General features: G+C 59.7%; 2 protein-coding genes across 2 annotated transcripts in view; one reads left to right on the forward strand and one right to left on the reverse strand.

Annotated features, from left to right (window-relative positions):
• Positions 1-581: 581 nt before the first annotated feature.
• On the reverse strand, positions 582-7,504 carry HBEGF (heparin binding EGF like growth factor). The gene is made up of 6 exons (XM_059859971.1): positions 7,003-7,504; positions 6,591-6,764; positions 4,476-4,653; positions 2,347-2,502; positions 2,141-2,233; positions 582-1,074 (listed from the first exon to the last, which is right to left on the reverse strand). The coding sequence occupies exons 1-5, from the start codon at positions 7,487-7,489 to the stop codon at positions 2,161-2,163; spliced, it is 1,068 nt and encodes a 355-aa protein (XP_059715954.1). The 5' UTR covers positions 7,490-7,504; the 3' UTR covers positions 582-1,074; positions 2,141-2,160.
• Positions 7,488-17,738, forward strand: part of SLC4A9 (solute carrier family 4 member 9) — a 14,240-nt gene continuing 3,989 nt past the window's right edge. The window contains exons 1-15 of the mRNA XM_059860536.1: positions 7,488-7,571; positions 9,923-10,089; positions 11,618-11,778; positions 11,992-12,166; positions 12,262-12,307; positions 12,399-12,556; positions 14,169-14,253; positions 14,529-14,683; positions 15,262-15,378; positions 15,558-15,732; positions 15,968-16,101; positions 16,216-16,487; positions 17,171-17,226; positions 17,323-17,505; positions 17,644-17,738. The exon at positions 17,644-17,738 is cut by the window's right edge and continues 19 nt beyond it. Of these exons, the coding sequence (XP_059716519.1) occupies positions 7,488-7,571; positions 9,923-10,089; positions 11,618-11,778; positions 11,992-12,166; positions 12,262-12,307; positions 12,399-12,556; positions 14,169-14,253; positions 14,529-14,683; positions 15,262-15,378; positions 15,558-15,732; positions 15,968-16,101; positions 16,216-16,487; positions 17,171-17,226; positions 17,323-17,505; positions 17,644-17,738 (2,063 nt within the window). The remainder of the gene's footprint in view (positions 7,572-9,922; positions 10,090-11,617; positions 11,779-11,991; positions 12,167-12,261; positions 12,308-12,398; positions 12,557-14,168; positions 14,254-14,528; positions 14,684-15,261; positions 15,379-15,557; positions 15,733-15,967; positions 16,102-16,215; positions 16,488-17,170; positions 17,227-17,322; positions 17,506-17,643) is intronic.

Raw genomic sequence — 17,738 nt, forward strand, 5'->3', positions numbered from 1 at the left:
CCACCTCTACATTTTCTGGTTTTGCCAAATCATAGAACCATCATAATATTACTTGGTCAGAAGGGACCTTTAGGATAATCCAGCCCACCTTCCACTGGACCAGGTTGCTCAAAGCCACATTCAGCCCAGCCTTGAACACCCAGAGGCATGGGGCACCCACAGCTTCTCTGGGCAACCTGGGCCAGTGTCTAAATGACAAATGTAACAAATGCTGGCTTAAAACCAGGGACTATTCCCATTTGAAGGGATCAGTGGCCAGAGTGGCTTTATTCATACTGGAGACAGCCCTGCTTGGTGAGCAGACCCACAAACATCACACCCTTCCCAAAGCACCAGCTGGCAAAGATGAAGAAAATCTGCAAAATAATCCACATGGGGCCAAGCTGAGATGGATCCTGCCTCCAGCCCCTTACACCACACTGCTCCCCAAGGATGGCACAAGCTGATCCAGCAGCCCTGACCACACACTCAGGATGTCTGCTGCTGTTGGCAGTACCCCACCTGCATGGAATTGGTGCTGAACACAGCCTTCAGAATTCTGACTGCTTTCCACCTCCATGATTAAATCAACGACCCAAGTGTTTGTTACAAAGTGTTATTTATTAGAATATTACATTGCACTTAAAAAATAAGGGAGGTCTGACCCTGTCATCTTGACGTACATGAAGGATGCAGGGCCAGACCTACAATAAATATAAATACTATGTACAGTTTATCTAAAATAAATATATAATTTAAAATGAAAAATATCTTGTTAAATAGCTGTTACCCTCCCCCCCTTTCTGCGGCGAAGGAAGCCCCGAGCTCGGTCTCCTCCCTTTCACAGCTTGTTCCTCGGCACGTACTGCAGCGGACGGAGAGCCGCGGGAGAGCCCCCGTGCCCCGGCCAGCACCGCTCCCGAGCCCGCCCCGTCCCGGAGGCGGCCACGGAGCTGCCGCAGCGCCGCCGCTGCCCGAGCAGCCCCGCCGGTGCCGTCCTGGTGCTCCAGCGAGCCCCCAGCGTGCCGCAGCCCCGTGCCGCTGGCGCCGCGGTCTCGCCTCTTCCAGGAGGTAGAAGTGCGTTAGCGCCGGCCCCTGCAAGAGAGAGGCGGCAGAGCTCACACCGCGATCCGGGGCTGCGCTGCCACAGAGCGCTCCCTGCGTGGGGGGATGGAGGGGCCGACACACCCAGCCCGGCGGGAGAACCCTCGTGCCCACCCAAGCCCCGCTCGCCGCCCCTCGGGGCTGGACCCAGGGGAATGGGAGCCAAGACAGCCCGCCATGCTCCCTTCCGGGGATCACGGCACTTTTTCCCCCGGACTCATCCACCCCAGTAACCCCAAGGGTAAAGGAGACAGTGAGGAAAGCCTTGTGCCAAGTCTCCTTCCTGAAAATTCAGCTTCTATGAACAGCTCAAATTCCCACCCCCAATACTGTTATGAGCATGACAGAAATTCTCCAAAGGCATTACTTCATCCTCACAAAGAACAATGACTTTTTTTTTTTTTTTTAAAGAAGAGAAGTAGCTGTAATACGTATGACTACATCTAACGTCAGGATTTAGGTCAGATCAGAGGAAATTTGACAGATTTTCAGCATGCAGCCCCCTGGGACAGAGCACACATCCCAACCCAGACAGAAGAACATGGCATGGGCTGGCATCAAGATCCCCCTGTGCCAAGCTGATAGACATTGCTTTGGTGCAGCTAATAAGCAGAGTGGAAATGAAAAGGAAAGGGGTTTTTTACACATGTATATAAATAGAGGCAATATCTAAGGAGGGGAAGTGACTCAGAGGGTCAGAGAGAGAGCAGAATGAGTGAGGGGGGAAAAAGCTAAACAAAACAGAAGCAGCTTCCCTACTACCAAACATCTGCAAAGCATGGAACACCAGCACAGAACAGGGACTTGGGGTTAGAAAGGACATAGGAATGATAGGGATGCCAGGGGACAGGACTTCAGCAGGAAGGGGAGAAAAGAAGATTGGAGCCCCACAGGGTAGCCCAGACTCTCAGCCAGCTGCTTCTCCAGACTCAGGCTGCCTTCAGCTCCTGCCTAGCTCTGGCATAGGATACACACAGCAGTCCCAACCAGCACAAACAGCAGAGCCCCCAAATGTCCACCAGTCCCACTGCTGCCCCATGCCCAGCCAGGGGCTCACCTCGCCAGCACCTGGCATCCTCAGTGATTCACAGTGATGCCCAGCTTGATTTTCTCTTCGTTTTCTACATCGTAACCACCCCTCTTGTGACACCTGCAAGGCCAAGCAAAGGGATGCTTAGGGCATGGAGAAGCCCCTGTCACCCTACTCTTGCACATGATCTTCCCAGGGACACAGGTCCGGGAGCTCAGTGCCATCCCACTCACCTGAGCATCAGCAGGGCTGCGATGATGACGAGACACAGGGAAGACAGGACAACCGCAACGACAGCCAGGGCTGTGGTGTGGTCGTACGCACTGGGTGGGTGCTCCACTGGCAGCAAGAGGCCGTGGCAGCGCTCTCCATGATAGCCTGGCTGGCATCTGGGCAAGAAGGAAACTCATAAAGGTCAGTGGTGAGCAAGGACAGGAGGTCTTGGTGTCCCCCACACCCCGTGGGGAAGCAATGCCTCTGTGCTCAGCCTTAACCAGCACCCTGCTTGTTCCCCTTGGGCCCCACACCCCTGAGCTGGGAGGTCTGATGTCACCATCATCTCTATTGTACTGGTAAATCAAGCTTCTCCTGCACCTAGTGAAGACTTCTAGAAAGGTTGAGTTCTCCCCCCGTAGAAGGCACTGGGGTCTGTGCTCTTCCCAGTCACCCCCAGGCAGGTTGCCCAGACCACCTGTGGGAGTGGGAAGGGAGCAGTGAGGCAGCTGGGCCAGCATTTCCCATGGAGCAGGATGTCCCTGCACACCCTGCCAGCTCAGAGGTGTCCCATCCCTGGAGACTTGGGAGGTTGCTCATGTAACAGAAATAACGCTCCACACAGGCTGGGAGGCTTCCAGCCCTCCCTGAGCCACATTGCACTGATGCAATCAGATAAATATATCCCTCTATATCCAGCACCACTGACCCTCAGGCTGATCTCCAAGCCGGACTCAGCCCAGCTCCTGGGCTCACAGTGCAGCATCACCTCCCAGGCAGGGCAGCAAGGCTGGGCACATGGCAAGGTGCAGGACCCAGCCCAGCAGCATCCTCATTGCACCCTGTGCCCCAGGAAGCACCACTCCAGGAGACCCTGTGACAGGGGCACAGCCAAGCACCAAGAGCAGCTACAACTGAGTGACACCAGGCAACACAAGGCCTCTTTAGAAGAGGAGACTGGGGCAGTTGGCCACTGCTACTAAAAACTCTGATGGCTCTGAGAGATGCCACCCAGGGACAGACCACCATGCTGAAGAGACAGAGCCAGCCCCCAAATCCCTGCCACTTGCCCATGTCCCAGTTTCTCTCCCAGCCTCAGGGATCTGGGCAGAGGACACCTGGCTGTCCCAATCCTAGGCTGGGGTGTCACAGCCCCCATTGTGCTGCGTCACCAACCCAAACTGAGCCTGCAAAGATGTCCCCTCACTGGCAGTCCCGAGTCCCCCATGCAAGGGCCCAACTACATGACAGCTTCAACAGGGAGGAACCAGGGAGTTAGAGGAGCTCTGTGGAGATTGATCCCTCAGATTGCAGATCCTGTGGGCACCATAAGCCAAGGAGCTATTATCTTCCCTGGGCTCAAGGCAGGGTGGCTCAGAGGATTGATAGTGAAGAACAAAGCCTCTTACATATCTGCCAGCTAAAGTCCTGCCCACGTCAATGGGGATCAAATATGCACCCCAGGGTATTTCCTGCAGTGCTGGATCCAGCAGCAGCAGTGCTGGATCCAGCAGCAGCAGTGCTGGATCCAGCAGCAGCAGTGCTGGATCCAGGTGCCCCAGCAGCAGGCAAATACTTTCTCCTTCACTTGGCTCATCTAGTCCCTGCTTGCTCTGCACCCCAGGGTGGGGTGGGCAAGGAGGGGTACTCAGCTCTGTCGTTCTTCAGGCCAAGGGACAGCTCAGGCATGGCTTTGGCAGCCTGTCCCCAAAGGTCCTACCTCCACTCCACTTTGCTGGTGGCATGGCAGAGATGCTCCTCCTACCTGCACTGATGTGCCCTGACAGATGCAGGAGCCCAGAGGTCTCAGAGTGGGGGATTTACAGTGACAGGGTCAGGATGAGGTTTCCCATATCAGACCTGCAGAAGCTCTCAGCTGCCAGACCCCAGCCCTACACACCGTTCTGCAGGCCCCAGCTCAGCCAGAGCTCACCGTGCTGGCAGGGAACCCTGGCTCTAAGGCCATGACAGCCTTTGGGGAAGGGGTAGACACTTCTCAAGAATTACAAGGAAGAGGCCAAGCCAGAGTTGTCTCTGCATGGGTAGGGAACATGCACTAAAAATATCTCTGCTTTTCCTCTGCCTGGCCTGGAGAACTGAAAGAGCCATGACTAAGGCTCCCCCGACACAGGCACACACAGCAACTCACATGCAAGAGGGAGCTCCCAGCTCTCGGATGTACTTGCACTCGCCGTGAATACAGAAATCCTTGTACTTCCGCAGGCACGGGTCTCTCTTCTTCCCCAGGCCCTTGCCTTTTCTTCTTTTATTGCCGTTCCCTTTTTTCTTGGGAGTAACGAGGCCTTGAGGCTTTGACAGGAAGGCAACTGAAAAACGGTTTGGGAAGGAGAGAACAGCAGTCAGATCAGCTCCACGTGCCAAGCAAAGGGAAGGCAAAGCCCCATCCCAGTGCTGCCACAACTGCTCAGCCCTGGCTCCCACAGCCCTTTGTGCTGGGAGCTGCCCCCGAGCCCGGGGTGGGGTGGGGGGAGCATTTTTTTTTCAGCTCCTCACAAATATCATGGCCTTTCCAATTCATAAGAACAATTCTCAAGGAAAGAAGGGAGTCGCAGGGGGAACAGAGCTTTATACATCTCAAATGCTGCTATTATATGCACCCGTTTCCACTGAATACAGAACATTGCTAATTGCCCCTTTATCTGGCCTTTATTTCCCTGACAAGCACAGGCTTTTCTAAGACCCTATTCATGGCTCTGATGGACTCTCCTTCCTGTGGGCACAAGGATGCCTTACTCACCCCAGGGCAGGATTAAAAGAGCAAGCCTGCCTAAAGTTTTGGTTTTGCAGAGCCCAAGAGATGAGGTGAGGGCATCACTCCCATGAATTACAACGGTATGTTTTAATTGTGGTGCAGTAACCAGCGGTTTTTGGTGCCAGGCCAGCCCCCTGCTGGGTTGGTGGAAACCAGAGCACCAAGCTCCTCACCCAGACACAGCCCAACACTAGCAACGGCACAGAAATGTTTTTAAGGTGTGCAGTTAAAAACAAAACAAAACAAAACAAAAAAACAGCTCCTAGATAGATCTCACTAGGTGCTGAGGTGTTGGAGAGCACTCTGCTCTAAGAATGATTTTTTAGCTCCCCCCAAGCTATGGTGCTCAGTAAGCCCGGTGAATTAAGCCCGGGGCTGCTCGGGAAGGAGAGTACAGCAGAGTCCAACCTGGCAAGTTGTAACCTGCCCAGGTTACGACTTAACCACTTCTTGACGGAACCAGCGCCTCTCGTGCTGGCACACACCGGTTGCACACCTAGCAAAGTCATGCCGACATCCTCCACGCTGCGCCTGGAGAAAACCGATACTCCAGGAAACTGCGGCTTGGAGAAGCCGCCGGATGAGGCTGACAGCAGGGGCTGCTCCGTCCCTTGCCTCTCCTGCCCTGAGAGTTATCTCCCAGCCACAGCCAACACACACTGCTGAGTTTCCCGAGGGCTGAGTCCCCCCGGTGCGAGTGGCTCAGCCCGGTTTTGCCAGCTTTTTGTCAGTCTGCTGGCACAGCCAGAAAGCAAAGAAAAACACGGAAAAATGGAAGGGTGAGCTGTACGGAACAGAGCACGCTCCTGGTGCCAGGTACTGCCCTCGGCACGCCGCGTGTGCGAGGCACAGGTACATGTCACCCCCTCAGCCCGCGATGGGCCCCCGTCCAACCCCCATGAGAGACCTCGGGACACTCTCTGGTGCCAGCACCGAGTAAGGATCCCGGTGCGGGTGCTCGGGAGCCCCAGAAAACGGCAGTGCCCCCACCGCCCCCGTGGCGGGGCTGCCGGCTGACGAGCCCTGCCGCGGAATGAGGAGCAGCCGCGCGTGGGCGGCGGTGACTCACGGCGGTCCCCGCGCCACGGCCACAGCCGGCAGGGCAGCGCGGGTCCGCGGACACGGCAACCCTGCCACGAGGGGCTCTGTCTCCTCCCGGCCAAGCAGCTGAGACCCAAGACCCCCTGGAACCTGCCCTGCAGGGGACTTCAGGAACACGGACAGCCCCTGGCAGGAGCGCCACTGCTCCGAGCTGGTGTCCCACGGGCTACTCCCTCTCGGGTCTGCTGCCGCCGGGGCTCGGTATTTGGGACCGCTCCCACCCACCACTACAAGTCCCTCCGAAGCGGAACCGGAGCTGCTGCCGGGGCGCCCGCGGGGCTGAGCTGAGCCCAGCCCAGCACCTTCGCGACCTCTCCGGCTCTAACTGCCCCGAGCTCAGCTCGTTCCGCGACCCCGGCCCCGCCCTGGGACCCCTTATCCCGTCCCTACCTCTCGGCAGCTCGCTGAAGTCGTCCCCCGAGGCCGCTCCGCCGCCCTCCTTCTCCGGGCTGCCGCCGAGCAGCGGGGCCGTGGCCGGGACCGGCACCCCGCCGCCGCCGCCCTTGTGCAGCACCTCGTTGTGCAGCTCGTCCCGGCGCAGCCCGCCCGCCGCTGCCGAGCACACTGTAGAGAAAGCGGTCAGCAGTGGGGCTGACACCGCCCTGTCCTGGCCCCCCACGCGGGACAGGGACCAATCTTCCCTTCCGCCCACACCCGGGAACAGGACCGAGTTACCCGCGCCCAGGACCGGCCATGCCCGCGTTGCCCGAGACCATACCCCCACATGTTCGGGACCCTCCGGTCGAGCACGACCCTGGGATACGCTGCCCGCTCCCGGGAGCCTCCCCACGCGAGCCCGTACCTGCCGCCAGCAGCGCCTGGATCAGCACCGCCCGCCCGTCCATGTCCCGCGGGCACACACGTCCAGCCCCTACCGCGCTCCGCTCGGTCCCGCAGCGATGTCCGCTCTCCGGCACGGCGGCCTCGCGGCGGGTAGAAAGCTGCGGGCGGCGGGGCGGGGCGGGGAGGGGCTGAGCGACCGTCCCGCCCCCGGCAAGGGCTTCCCCCACCGCCCCCGGAGGCGCCCCGCTGGGAGCGGGACTGGTTCCCGGGACCTTGGCCTGGGCCCGGTGGGTTCTCCTCGCTCCGGAGGCGGGCCAGGGACCCAAAAGCCACCGCCACCCCGGTACCGCTCCGCTCCGCTCCGCTCCGCTCTGCGGGCCGGGCCGGCCAGGGCGGTGAGAGCCCGGGGAGAAAAGGGTTTCTGCAGAGCGCGGAGGGCAGGAGATGGCCAGGGGAAAATGTGGCCCCAGCCAGGGGGAGAGGAGGAGGATCCCGATGGTCCCCATGTCCCCAGACCCTGGCTGGCAGATGTCCGAGGCAGCCCGAGAGGGCTGGGGGAGCGAGTGCGCCTCACAAGACGAGCATCAGGTGAGAGGCAAGACCTCAGGAGTCAGGGCTGCACCTCTTCCTGGCCTCGGGGATGGGATGACCCTCAGAAAGAGGGCAGACTGCCACTCATGCGCCACTGCACCAGCAGTGGATTAGGGAGGTGGTGGCAATCTGAGACGGCAGCAGAGACCCTCTCTGTCCCCAAGGCCCCATTTGTGCCCCTATGCTGCCCAAGTGATTGAGTCACAGCCTCATCTCACAACACCCCCCAGCCAGCCACTGTCATTGTCCCTGTCCTAGCCTGTTGTGTTTGGGCACTGCCAGAGCTTCCCCATGTCCTTCACCATGCTGGCAACCGTGTGCTGTGTTTGGCCCCATCCTCAGCATAGGTGACACGCAGAAAATGTCACTGACATCAGTGCCGGGTGAGTGCAGGGTCCTGCCCCAGCTCTCCTTTAGGCAAGCAGAGGCCCCTGGTCGGTTCCTCGAGGTTCCAAGCCCCCAGCCCATGGCTGGTTTGGGCTCAGCTAGGCATGAGCAAATATTCCTGCCATTGTTGTTGCTGTCTCCGAGGAATACCACCGGATCTGGCACCCCCCCGCTCACACCCTCGTTCTTGCTCAGACTTGACTTTTGCAATTGTTTGCTGGATGTTTTTCCTTCCGCCTCCTCCGGCCATCAGGAGCCCCAAGCCTTTGGCAGTGGAGCGAGGTGGTGGCACGGGTGAGGAGCTGTGTCCCTGGGCAATGCTGCACACTGGCTCCTGGCAAGGTCCCCATGTTGGGATGGAATTTTTTGCCCCTGCCAGTCCCCCACCAAGTCCCCAAGGCCGGGCTGGGCGTGTGCGGGCAGTGTATGAGGGCAGCATTTGCCAGCTGCCATGGCACCTCGGGAGAGGGAGGCACCAGCTCACGTCAGCTGCCAGGGAGGCAGCTGGCACAGAGGACTGGCAGAGAGCAAGGGGGAGGGATGTGTGCAGGCTGCTGATCTGCCTGCCTCTGCTTCCTGCCTCTGCCTTCTGCTGCCTCTTCCCCTCTGACTCCCACAGCCTGCCATGACCCCTTCCCACCTCCTGCAGCCCCCCACAGCTTCCCTGCCCGTGCCCGCTGCCAGTCATGCCCCATCTCATGCACGTGAGGCAGCCCCCACAGGAGGCAGAGGTGAACCCTGGGGAGGTTTGTGTGCCTCAGGACATCCCTGATGCTCCTTATCAATGGGTCCTTCTGCCAGGGGTCTCCCCATGATCCCCACCCCAGCTAAGGGCACCCCTGCACACACCATGGTACCTGCAGACAGCCTGGACACCCTGGGCCAGATCCTTGGCCTCAGTTCCTGCCAGGCAGGTACCAGGACCTCAGGAACCCACATTCCCACTCGCCCTTCACCAAAACGTGACGCTGTGTGGTGGTGCTTGGCCCTGCTCCAGCTGCTCCTGGGGCTGGATCCTGCCGTGTCCAGCGGGCTCCAGCACAGCTGGCCGGTGCCGGAGCCGCCGGTGTTTGTGGTGCCGCCGCCGTGTTTGCAGTGCACACACCCGCCGTTTGTTCGAGGGGGGCCGAGGGACCGACCATGGTGGCGGTGGCTGTGGGCACGGCATGGGCACAGCGAGCACCGTGGCTGCTCTCTGCTGGCAGCGCTGTGCAGGCCCTGCCATGTCCCTGTCCCTGCAGGGTGCTGCGGCTGTGTCCACGTCCTTCCCCCTCCATCTGCTCACGGCTGCAGCTCACACAGAAGCCTTCTAACAGCGGCACAGCCCCAAAGCCCTCCCAGCCCTCGCTGTCAGCCCTGCCGCTAGCAGCCCCTTATTTCCCCACTCTGGATTTGCTCAGCTGTGCCACATCCCTCCCCAGAGCATGTCCCCATATCCTCTTTCCTAGGAGGAGCTGCCATGGGCTGTGTCACTCCTCCTGCCATGGGCACAGCATCCTTGCACAGGCACTGCCACCAGCTCTCCAGGGCTGGCCCTGATACCCCCTCACCAGCTCCTGGCAGGGTGCAGACAGGGCTGGGAACACAAGAACATCCCTGTCCACTCAGGTCACCTGCAGGAAGCAGGTGGGTCCCCCGGTCCCTGGCCCTGCTGGACAGCTGGACGTGGCAGGACACAACCACACTGGGACCCGTGGGGCTGGCCCTGCTGTTTTGGGATGCTTGTTTTGGGCTTGGCTCCTGTGTATTGGTTTGTGGCCAGTTTAATCCAGCTCACAGCTGTTATAAGGTGTGGGATGAGTGGGATCCTGTGAGTGCTGGAGGGGAGCTCACGCCTGTGGCTGCCGGTGCGGGTGGCCATGCAAGCCCACATGCCCGGGGCAGGTGGCACGGCTCTCCGGACAGCAGACAGCTGCTCACAGCCCAGACTAGAGTGCAGCAACCCTGGAACTCCCTCCCAGGCTTTCGGCTGCAGCATCTTCCCCTCCAGCATGGCCACAGGGGCCCGGCGAGCTGGTGCGGCCCTGCAGTGGGAGGAGAGGGGGGACGTCACCTGCCCGCTGCTCTTCATCCAGCTCAACCAGCTCCTCAGCACCCCGGCGGGGCTGGAGTGGAGGGAGATGGCCAGGTAGGCACACCTGCGAGAGCCAAGCTGCTGGGCCACGCTTTGGGAGCCCAGGGCATGTCCCGAGGCTGGCCGCTCCCCAGCCTCAGCCCCAAGGCAGGGCTCTGCCCCGCCAGTGCCCAGCTGGGCTGACTTAATTTCACGGGGGAGGGCAGGATGTCAGGCGGGCCAGGCTCAGCGCCCTTCATCCTGCTCCTCTCTGTTGCCTCTCAAGGCTCCAGAGGCTGCACTGGGGCTGGGATGTCCCCGTGCCCCCTGAGACCCCCTCCACCCCCCGGGCACGGGGACACGGACCACGGGAGTCTGGGGATAGCAATGGGTCTTCCGCCGGGGTCGGAGTGTCTGTGGGACCAGAGCCGCCGGGCTGAGGCTCTCCCCGGCAGCCAGCCCGGCTGTGCCCGCCCGCTGCCCCCCGGCAGGAGCCTGCAGTGCCGGGGCACGCTCTGCCCGGGCAGCACGGCCAGCGCCCACCCACGGGGACAAAGGGAATCTCTGTCTGTGCCCCGCGGTAAAATATTTGGCATGGCCCGAGCGTGAAAACAACTCAAGACATTTCTGTTCTGACTCCAGTAAGCGTTGCTAATGGCAGGGCCGCCCCCAGCCCCAGCACAGCTGGGGGAATGGATGGGCTGGGAGCAGCCCTGCAGAAAATGACTGGGGGTGCTGGTGGGTGACAGATGGGACATCAGCCAGCACTGTGCACTGGCAGCCCAGAAAGGTGAGGGTGTCCTGGGCTGCACCACGGGCAGCAGGGTGGGCAGGGGGTGCTCCCTCTGTTCTGCTTTGTGTGGGACTGCCCTGGGGCACCACATCCAGCTCCTGTTGAAGCACATCCAAAGGAAGCCATGGAAATGATTCAAAGGCTGAAACAGCTCTGTAGGGACAGCTCTGCTATGGAGACAGGATGAGAGAGGTGGGGAGTTGTTTAGCCTGGAGAAGACAAGGCCTGGGCAACACCTTAGAGCCTCTTTCAGTGCCTAAAGGGGCTGCAAGAGAACTGGCGAGGGACTTTGGACAAGGGACTGGAGTGACAGCACAAGCAGGAATGGCTTCCCACTGCCAGAGATCAGTGTTAGATGGGATATTGGGAAAAAATTCTTCCCTGTGAGGGTGGTGAGGCACAGATTGCCCAGAGAAGCTGTGGCTGCCCCATCCCTGGAAGAGTCCAAGGCCAGGCTGGAAGGGGCTTGGAGCAAACTGGGATAGTGGAAGGTGTCTCTGCCCATGGTGGAGGGCTTGGAATAAGGTGAGCTTTAAGGTCCCTTCAAACCTGAACCATCCTGTCACCTCATTACGGATGGAATTCCCCTGATCAGACCTTAGAGAGGTGGGGGTCTGCAGGAATGGGGACACGACCACTTTGTCTGCCCAGCTGCCCCTACACCATAAACCAACTGCAGGCCACCCAAACCCCTCCCTGCCAGTGCCAGCCCCATGCTAAGCTCAAAGATAGACCCAGGCTTTAGCTCCCACTGCTGGCATGGGGCACAGGGCCTGCCCTGCCACTGACCCTCCCCATCTCCCTGGGCAGGTGGATCAAGTTCGAGGAGAAGGTGGAGGATGGCGGGGAGCGCTGGAGTGCACCCCATGTCCCAGCTCTGCCCCTGCACAGCCTGTTCCAGCTGAGGACATGCCTGCAGAAGGGGACAATGCTCCTGGATCTGGATGCCACCAGTTTCAAGGAAATAATTGGTACATGAGTAATGTAAAGGTCATCTCCTGGGATGGGCTGGTCACCAGAGAGGGACAGGCCACAAGGAGGTGCCTATAGGACAGCACTGATGAGTGACAGCTGGGTACCTGGTGGGGCTCTCTGCTACTCCAGCTAAGAGGGTTTTCCCCTGGGCAATTCCCCAATGGGCAGTAAGCCAGGGGCACTCAGAGCTGTCCCTGTCTCTGATGCAGACAAAGCACTTTCCGAGCAGCCCGAGGAAGCAGAGCTGCAGCCTGCACTGAGCGAGCGCCTGGCAGCCCTCCTGCTCCTCCAGCCACAGCACCAGCCTACAAAATCCCTGCTGCAGCTCCTTGCCGAGCTTGGTCTCTCTCCCTGCCGAGGTAGGAAACCCAGCTGTCCCACCAGGCATCCTCCCACTGCCTCCAGCTCAGTACCCATGGGGGCTGTTCAACTGCACATGGATTTTGCTGCTTCCTCTCTTTCTTTGCAGGGAAAGGCAGGTCTGAGCCCAGAACCCAGGTCTCCAAAACGCCTCTTAAGGAGCAGGTACAGCAGCATGGAGCTGGGCTGGGAGCAGCTACAGCATCCTGAATGCCCAGCCACAGCATCCTGAGCTGCTGCATCCTTTTCCTTTCAGCTCAGAAACAGATTCAAGAAAAAGGTCCCACCGGGGGCTGAGGCAGCCCACGTTGCTGTTGGGGAAGTTGAATTCCTGGAAAAGCCCTTCACTGCCTTCATTCGCCTGAGGCACGGGGTGTCCCTTGGCTCACTGGCTGAGGTTTCTCTTCCAAGCAGGTAACAGAGCATGGCTGGTGGCCCTGTGCCCTCCCCTGTCCCCGTCTCCCCATTTCCTCCCACACCAGACAAGGCTTTGCTTGTCCAAAGCAAAGGGAATGGCACCCAATGCCACGTGCAGTCCCAGAATCCTGGCTCACTGCTTCCCCTCCTGCTTCTTCCAGCTTCTTAAGAGCACTCCAGAACGGGCTGAGTGTGGAGCATCTGTTGGGCAGCCTGGAAGGGACATCCCCCGGGTCACTCCCGCTGGGCTCTGCATTCCCTGTCCTTAGCTGCTTCTGGATGCTCTCCACCTATTGCAGGTTTTTAGGAGACTCCTTTCCTCCCGCTGTTCTCCTGAGGGCTCAGACGGGGTGGGCGGAGAGGAGCAAGGCAGGAGGTCCCCATGGTTTCCCCGCGGCTCAGGAAGGCATCCTCCAAAGCCGTGAGGGGAAGCGGGGCAGTGTGCCTTCAGCTGAGGACTTCCTTAGGAAGTGCGCGGAGGAAGCAGGCGGGGATCAGAGGGACATTGCCACCTCCTGGTCACTCTGCCCAGAGCACCAATCCCCAGGAGCTGGGAGGAGCAGGACAGACATCCACCCACCGCTCTCCTCCGCGGGACTTGGGTGGCAAGTCCCCGTCAATGCCTCAGGGTCTCGAGGGTTTCACGACAACCCCCTGCCCTGCATTTTCCTCCCCCAAACCGGAGGGCAGGGAGACCTTGCCCCTACCCATCCCTCTGCCCAGGGTGATATCCCCTTTGCTGGCCGTGCCAGGCTGTCCCACAGGGGCAGCCACTGCCTCAGGGTTGTCTCTCATCCAGATCCATCTCTAGGGTCTTACGGTTTTCCCATCGCCTTGGTGCAGCAATCCCATGTGGGTGAAAGCAATCCCATGTGGCAACTGTCACCTCTCGTCCCTTTGGAGCCAGCTCCAGAGGCCTCCAGCATCTTGGGGTTCTCTCAAGTCCCATTTGCATGGCCAGAGGAGTTTCCCTGCCCCCTCTCTGGGGGTTTGCTCAGGGTACAGTCATTGGAACTGCTTTACAATCTCAGGCTTTCAGGACTGTAACCATTCTTGCCAGCTTTGGAAAGGTGTAGAGGATTTGTGTGGATTGTCCCTCTGGAGATTTTGCCCCATCCTCTCAATTGTGGAATTTTTACCATATTTTATCAAGGGCTCTGAGCTCACTTTCCAGTCTCCTCCCATGTCCCCAGAGTCCTGTCAAACCTGCTGCCTGTGCTGCTGGCAAACTCTCCTTCCCTAACACACCAGCATCCTGCCTGCAAGCAACATTCCCAGGAAAATGATGCCACAGACACCTCCAGCTGAGGATTTCTCCTCCTCTGTCCCAAAGACCTGTTCCCCCACACCTCCCAGTCTGATTTCTGCCGACCCTTGTGATCCAGCCAGGCTCCTGGTGTCCCATGGTCTCTGTGAGGTTGCCACGCAGTGGCAGCAGACACTTCAGACATGTGTCTTGTCCTTTGCCCCCAACCCCAGTTTTAGGGTGGCAGAAGCCCCCCAGGCTTGCCCAGCTCCCATCCCCACATCCCCATGGTCCTCCCCCCACCCAGAGAGGCATCCCCTGGAGGGGAGAGGGCTGCTCTGGAGATGTGCTGTCTTGCCACAGGTTCCTCTTCATCCTGCTGGGCCCCCCCAGAGTGAAAGCCTACCACGAGGTTGGCAGGGCCATGGCCACACTGCTGACAGATGAGGTGAGCCTGGCACAGCACCCAGGGGTGGGATGGGCTGGAATGGGGACACCAAGACTCCTCTGCAGGCTGCAGTGGAGGGCAGAGGATGGGGCAAGCTGGTGGCCTCCCTTGCCCAGGATAAAAAACCAAAAGCTTGGGTGGGTTTGCAGGATGTAGGGCCCCTGTTGTCCTGAAGTGGGTGGGTTTGTTTCCTGGTGATGGCTGCAGGCTGGGAGGAAGGTTCCAAGTGGATGAATGCAGGGACATGGTGGCTAAACCACAGCATCTCCCCACAGCTCTTCCAAAGAGTTGCCTGGCAGGCTAGGCACCGAGAGGACCTCATGGCAGGGATGGAGGCGTTCCTGGATGAGCTGATCGTGCTTCCTCCTGGGAAATGGGACCCTGGTGCCAGAATTCCTCCACCAAGCCATCTGCCAGCTCCACGCAGGAGGTGGGCTGGAGGGAGGGAGGGCACCCCAAACCCTGCCAGCCCCTCTGCAGGGTCCTGCAGGGATAGCTCTGTCTGTGACACTGGAACCTCCATCTCCATGGGGATGAAGCTGCCCAGGAGCCAGGGGTTCCTCCTAGCCAAGCCCCTCCACAGGTCCCTACTTTGGTCCCCCCTGCTGTTAGTCCTGCTGTTCCACCTGGCAGTGGATGGCAAGTCCTCTCCAAAGGGAGCTGATGGGAACACTGGGATGCAGCACTTACATGTGAAATTCAAGCTCTGAGCAGGACACCCTAGGCTTTGCCCAGCTCCTCCACTAAAACCAGTCCTGCAAGGGGTGGCTCCAGAGCTTGCCAGAGGAAATCATTGTTGAGTTGGAAAAAACCTTAGAAGATCATCATCTGCCATCTCTCCTCCTCTTCCTGATCTTTCTCCTCTCCATTATCAGGGGATGCACAAGCCCTGTTTGCACCCCTGTCCTCTCTCCATTCTCCCTCTCCTGTTCTAGTGTCCCCTAAACGAAGCTGGGCCCTGAGGGTCCCAACCTGTAGCTTGTTTTCTCAGGCTCTGCTCTGCCACAGGACCACTGTGGACCCACTGGACCAGCAGCCACATGGTAAAGGGGACATGACAGCAGCTGGGGACAGAGCCAGCCCAGGGCACCCATGCTCTGGGGAGGAGCTGGAGAGGACAGGAAGGTCAGTATCTGCAAGGGCAGTGGGAGGTGCAGCAGGTGCTGGATTTGGGGCAGTGCACTGGTTTCTCATGGGGACACCATGTAAAAGCCCCTCTGGGTTCCTGTACCCAGGGGAAGGGACAATCCCTTGCTGGGTAGCTCTCTGTGGGGTCTGCTCTGAGACCTCCCTCCCCACCCCAGGCTTTTTGGGGGGCTGCTGCGAGACATCCGGAGGAAGGCACCATGGTACGGCAGCGACTTCTCCGATGCCCTGCACCCCCAGTGCCTCTCAGCAGTGCTCTACATCTACCTGGCCACAGTCACCAATGCCATCACCTTCGGGGGCATGCTGGGGGATGCAACTGCCAACATGCAGGTCAGTGTGGCCTGGGGTGCCTGGTACCAACCCTGCTCAGCCCAGCCCAGAGAGCCCCTGGGTGCCCACCTCCTACCAGCATCCCCAGGACATCCTGAGCATTGTCTGAATTCTGCCTCCTTCCCCCGTGGTCCCCAGCACTGAGCCTGTATTCTTCTGTGCTGCTGGGGGGCAGGCCCCCAACCCTCCTCCCTGCCATGTGCCTGGCACCTGGCACCCCTTCCCTGCATTTCAGGGGGTGCTGGAGAGCTTCCTGGGCACAGCCTTTGCTGGGTTCATCTTCTGCCTCTTTTCGGGCCAACCCCTGACCATCCTGAGCAGCACCGGCCCCATGCTTGTCTTTGAGCGCCTCCTCTTCTCCTTCAGTCAGTGAGTTCAGTGCCAGGGACAGATCCTCAGCTCAGCATCCCCCCGCTGGAGCATGGGCCACCATCACTCCAGGCAGGGGTCATTGGCAAGGCTTTGAGTCACCCTTTTCCCCAGGGATCACAGCTTGGACTACCTGGAGTTCCGCCTCTGGATTGGGCTCTGGGTGGCCTTTTTTGGTGTGGTGCTGGTGGCCACCGAGGCCAGTCACCTGGTGAGGTACTTCACTCGCTTCACCGAGGAAGGCTTCTGTGCACTCATCAGCCTGATATTCATCTACGACTCCCTGAAGAAGATGCTGAGCCTGGCAGATGCCTTCCCCATCAACTGGCACTACCGGCTGGACAACATCACCTCCTACAGCTGCACCTGCAACTTGTCCAGCCCCGGTGAGCCCAAGCAGCCGTGGGCGAGTGGGGAGCAGGAAGTTGCTGCCCCAGGATGCCACTGGGAACCTGTTTCCTGGCTGGAAGGGGGAAAGCACTGGAGGAGGAGGCTGTTTAATCCCATCCTCGCCTACCTGACCACATTGCAGTGTCCTCCACTTCCCTCCATACAGTCTGTCCATCTATTCCTGCCTCCCAGAACTGCCCAGGAGCCAGGGCAGTACATGGATCTAGGACAGCCTTGGACTATCTCCTATGCCTCCAGGATAGGGGATGTCAGAGGCTGGAAAGGTTCCAGAGGCACCTGGATGGGTTCACTCTGCTATTTCCAGCCCAGTCTGTATATCAGGGGCTGCTTTCTGGGGCTTGAAGTCATGACCCTGGAAATGACATGACACACACTGACCCTGGAAACAGGACCTACACCATGTGCCAAAAACATCAGTGCTGGCCAGCTTGGGATCAATGGTGCATCTGAGTGTCCAGTGTTTTAGCCATGCCCTTCACAGGGACATCCCCCCTTCATGCTCCCTGGGCATCAACCAGTGCCAGGGCCTCAGAGGTCCCATGGGACCCCATCCAGCACCCTGAGCCCTCAGGAAGAGGTTGAGCACCCAGCCTGATGGCAGCATCATCCCAGTCCTCCTGATGAAACCAGTACCAATCTGCTTCCCATCACTTTGCAGGTCACAGCTCGGCAGGGAATGACACATCACTGCCCTCACCCCTGGCCACCTGGCAGGTACAGCCCCTGCTCCCAGGCAGGCAGGAGAGGCCCTGGGGTGAGCCAAAGGCGTCCACGTGTGACCCCTCCCCACCACCCACCTTGTCCCTGCAGCCTCCTGCCACCCCAGCAGGGCTGAGCAGGACCCAGTGCCTGGATCAAGGTGGACATCTCCTGGGGACCAGCTGCCAGTATGTGCCCGATGTCACCCTCGTCTCCTTCCTGCTCTTTGGGGGCACCTTCTTCTTCTGCACCGCGCTCAAGCGCTTCAGGAGCAGCCGCTACTTCCCCGTGGGGGTGAGCATTTTCAGCCACCCCGGTGACATGGCCACCTGTCCCACTGGTGTGGGGATGGCTCTGGGTGCTGCATCTCAAGGCTGCTCCTGGAGCAGCCCCCACCCCTGCCAGCCTGGGCCAAGCCCTCTCCATCTGCAGGTGCGGAAGCTGGTGAACGACTTCGCTGTCATCCTGGCCATCCTGGCCTCCTGCGCTGTGGATGCTCTCCTGGGCCTGGAGACCCCCAAGCTCCT

The sequence above is a fragment of the Haemorhous mexicanus genome, chromosome 15, assembly GCF_027477595.1.
Source record: "Haemorhous mexicanus isolate bHaeMex1 chromosome 15, bHaeMex1.pri, whole genome shotgun sequence".
Lineage (NCBI taxonomy): Eukaryota > Metazoa > Chordata > Aves > Passeriformes > Fringillidae > Haemorhous > Haemorhous mexicanus.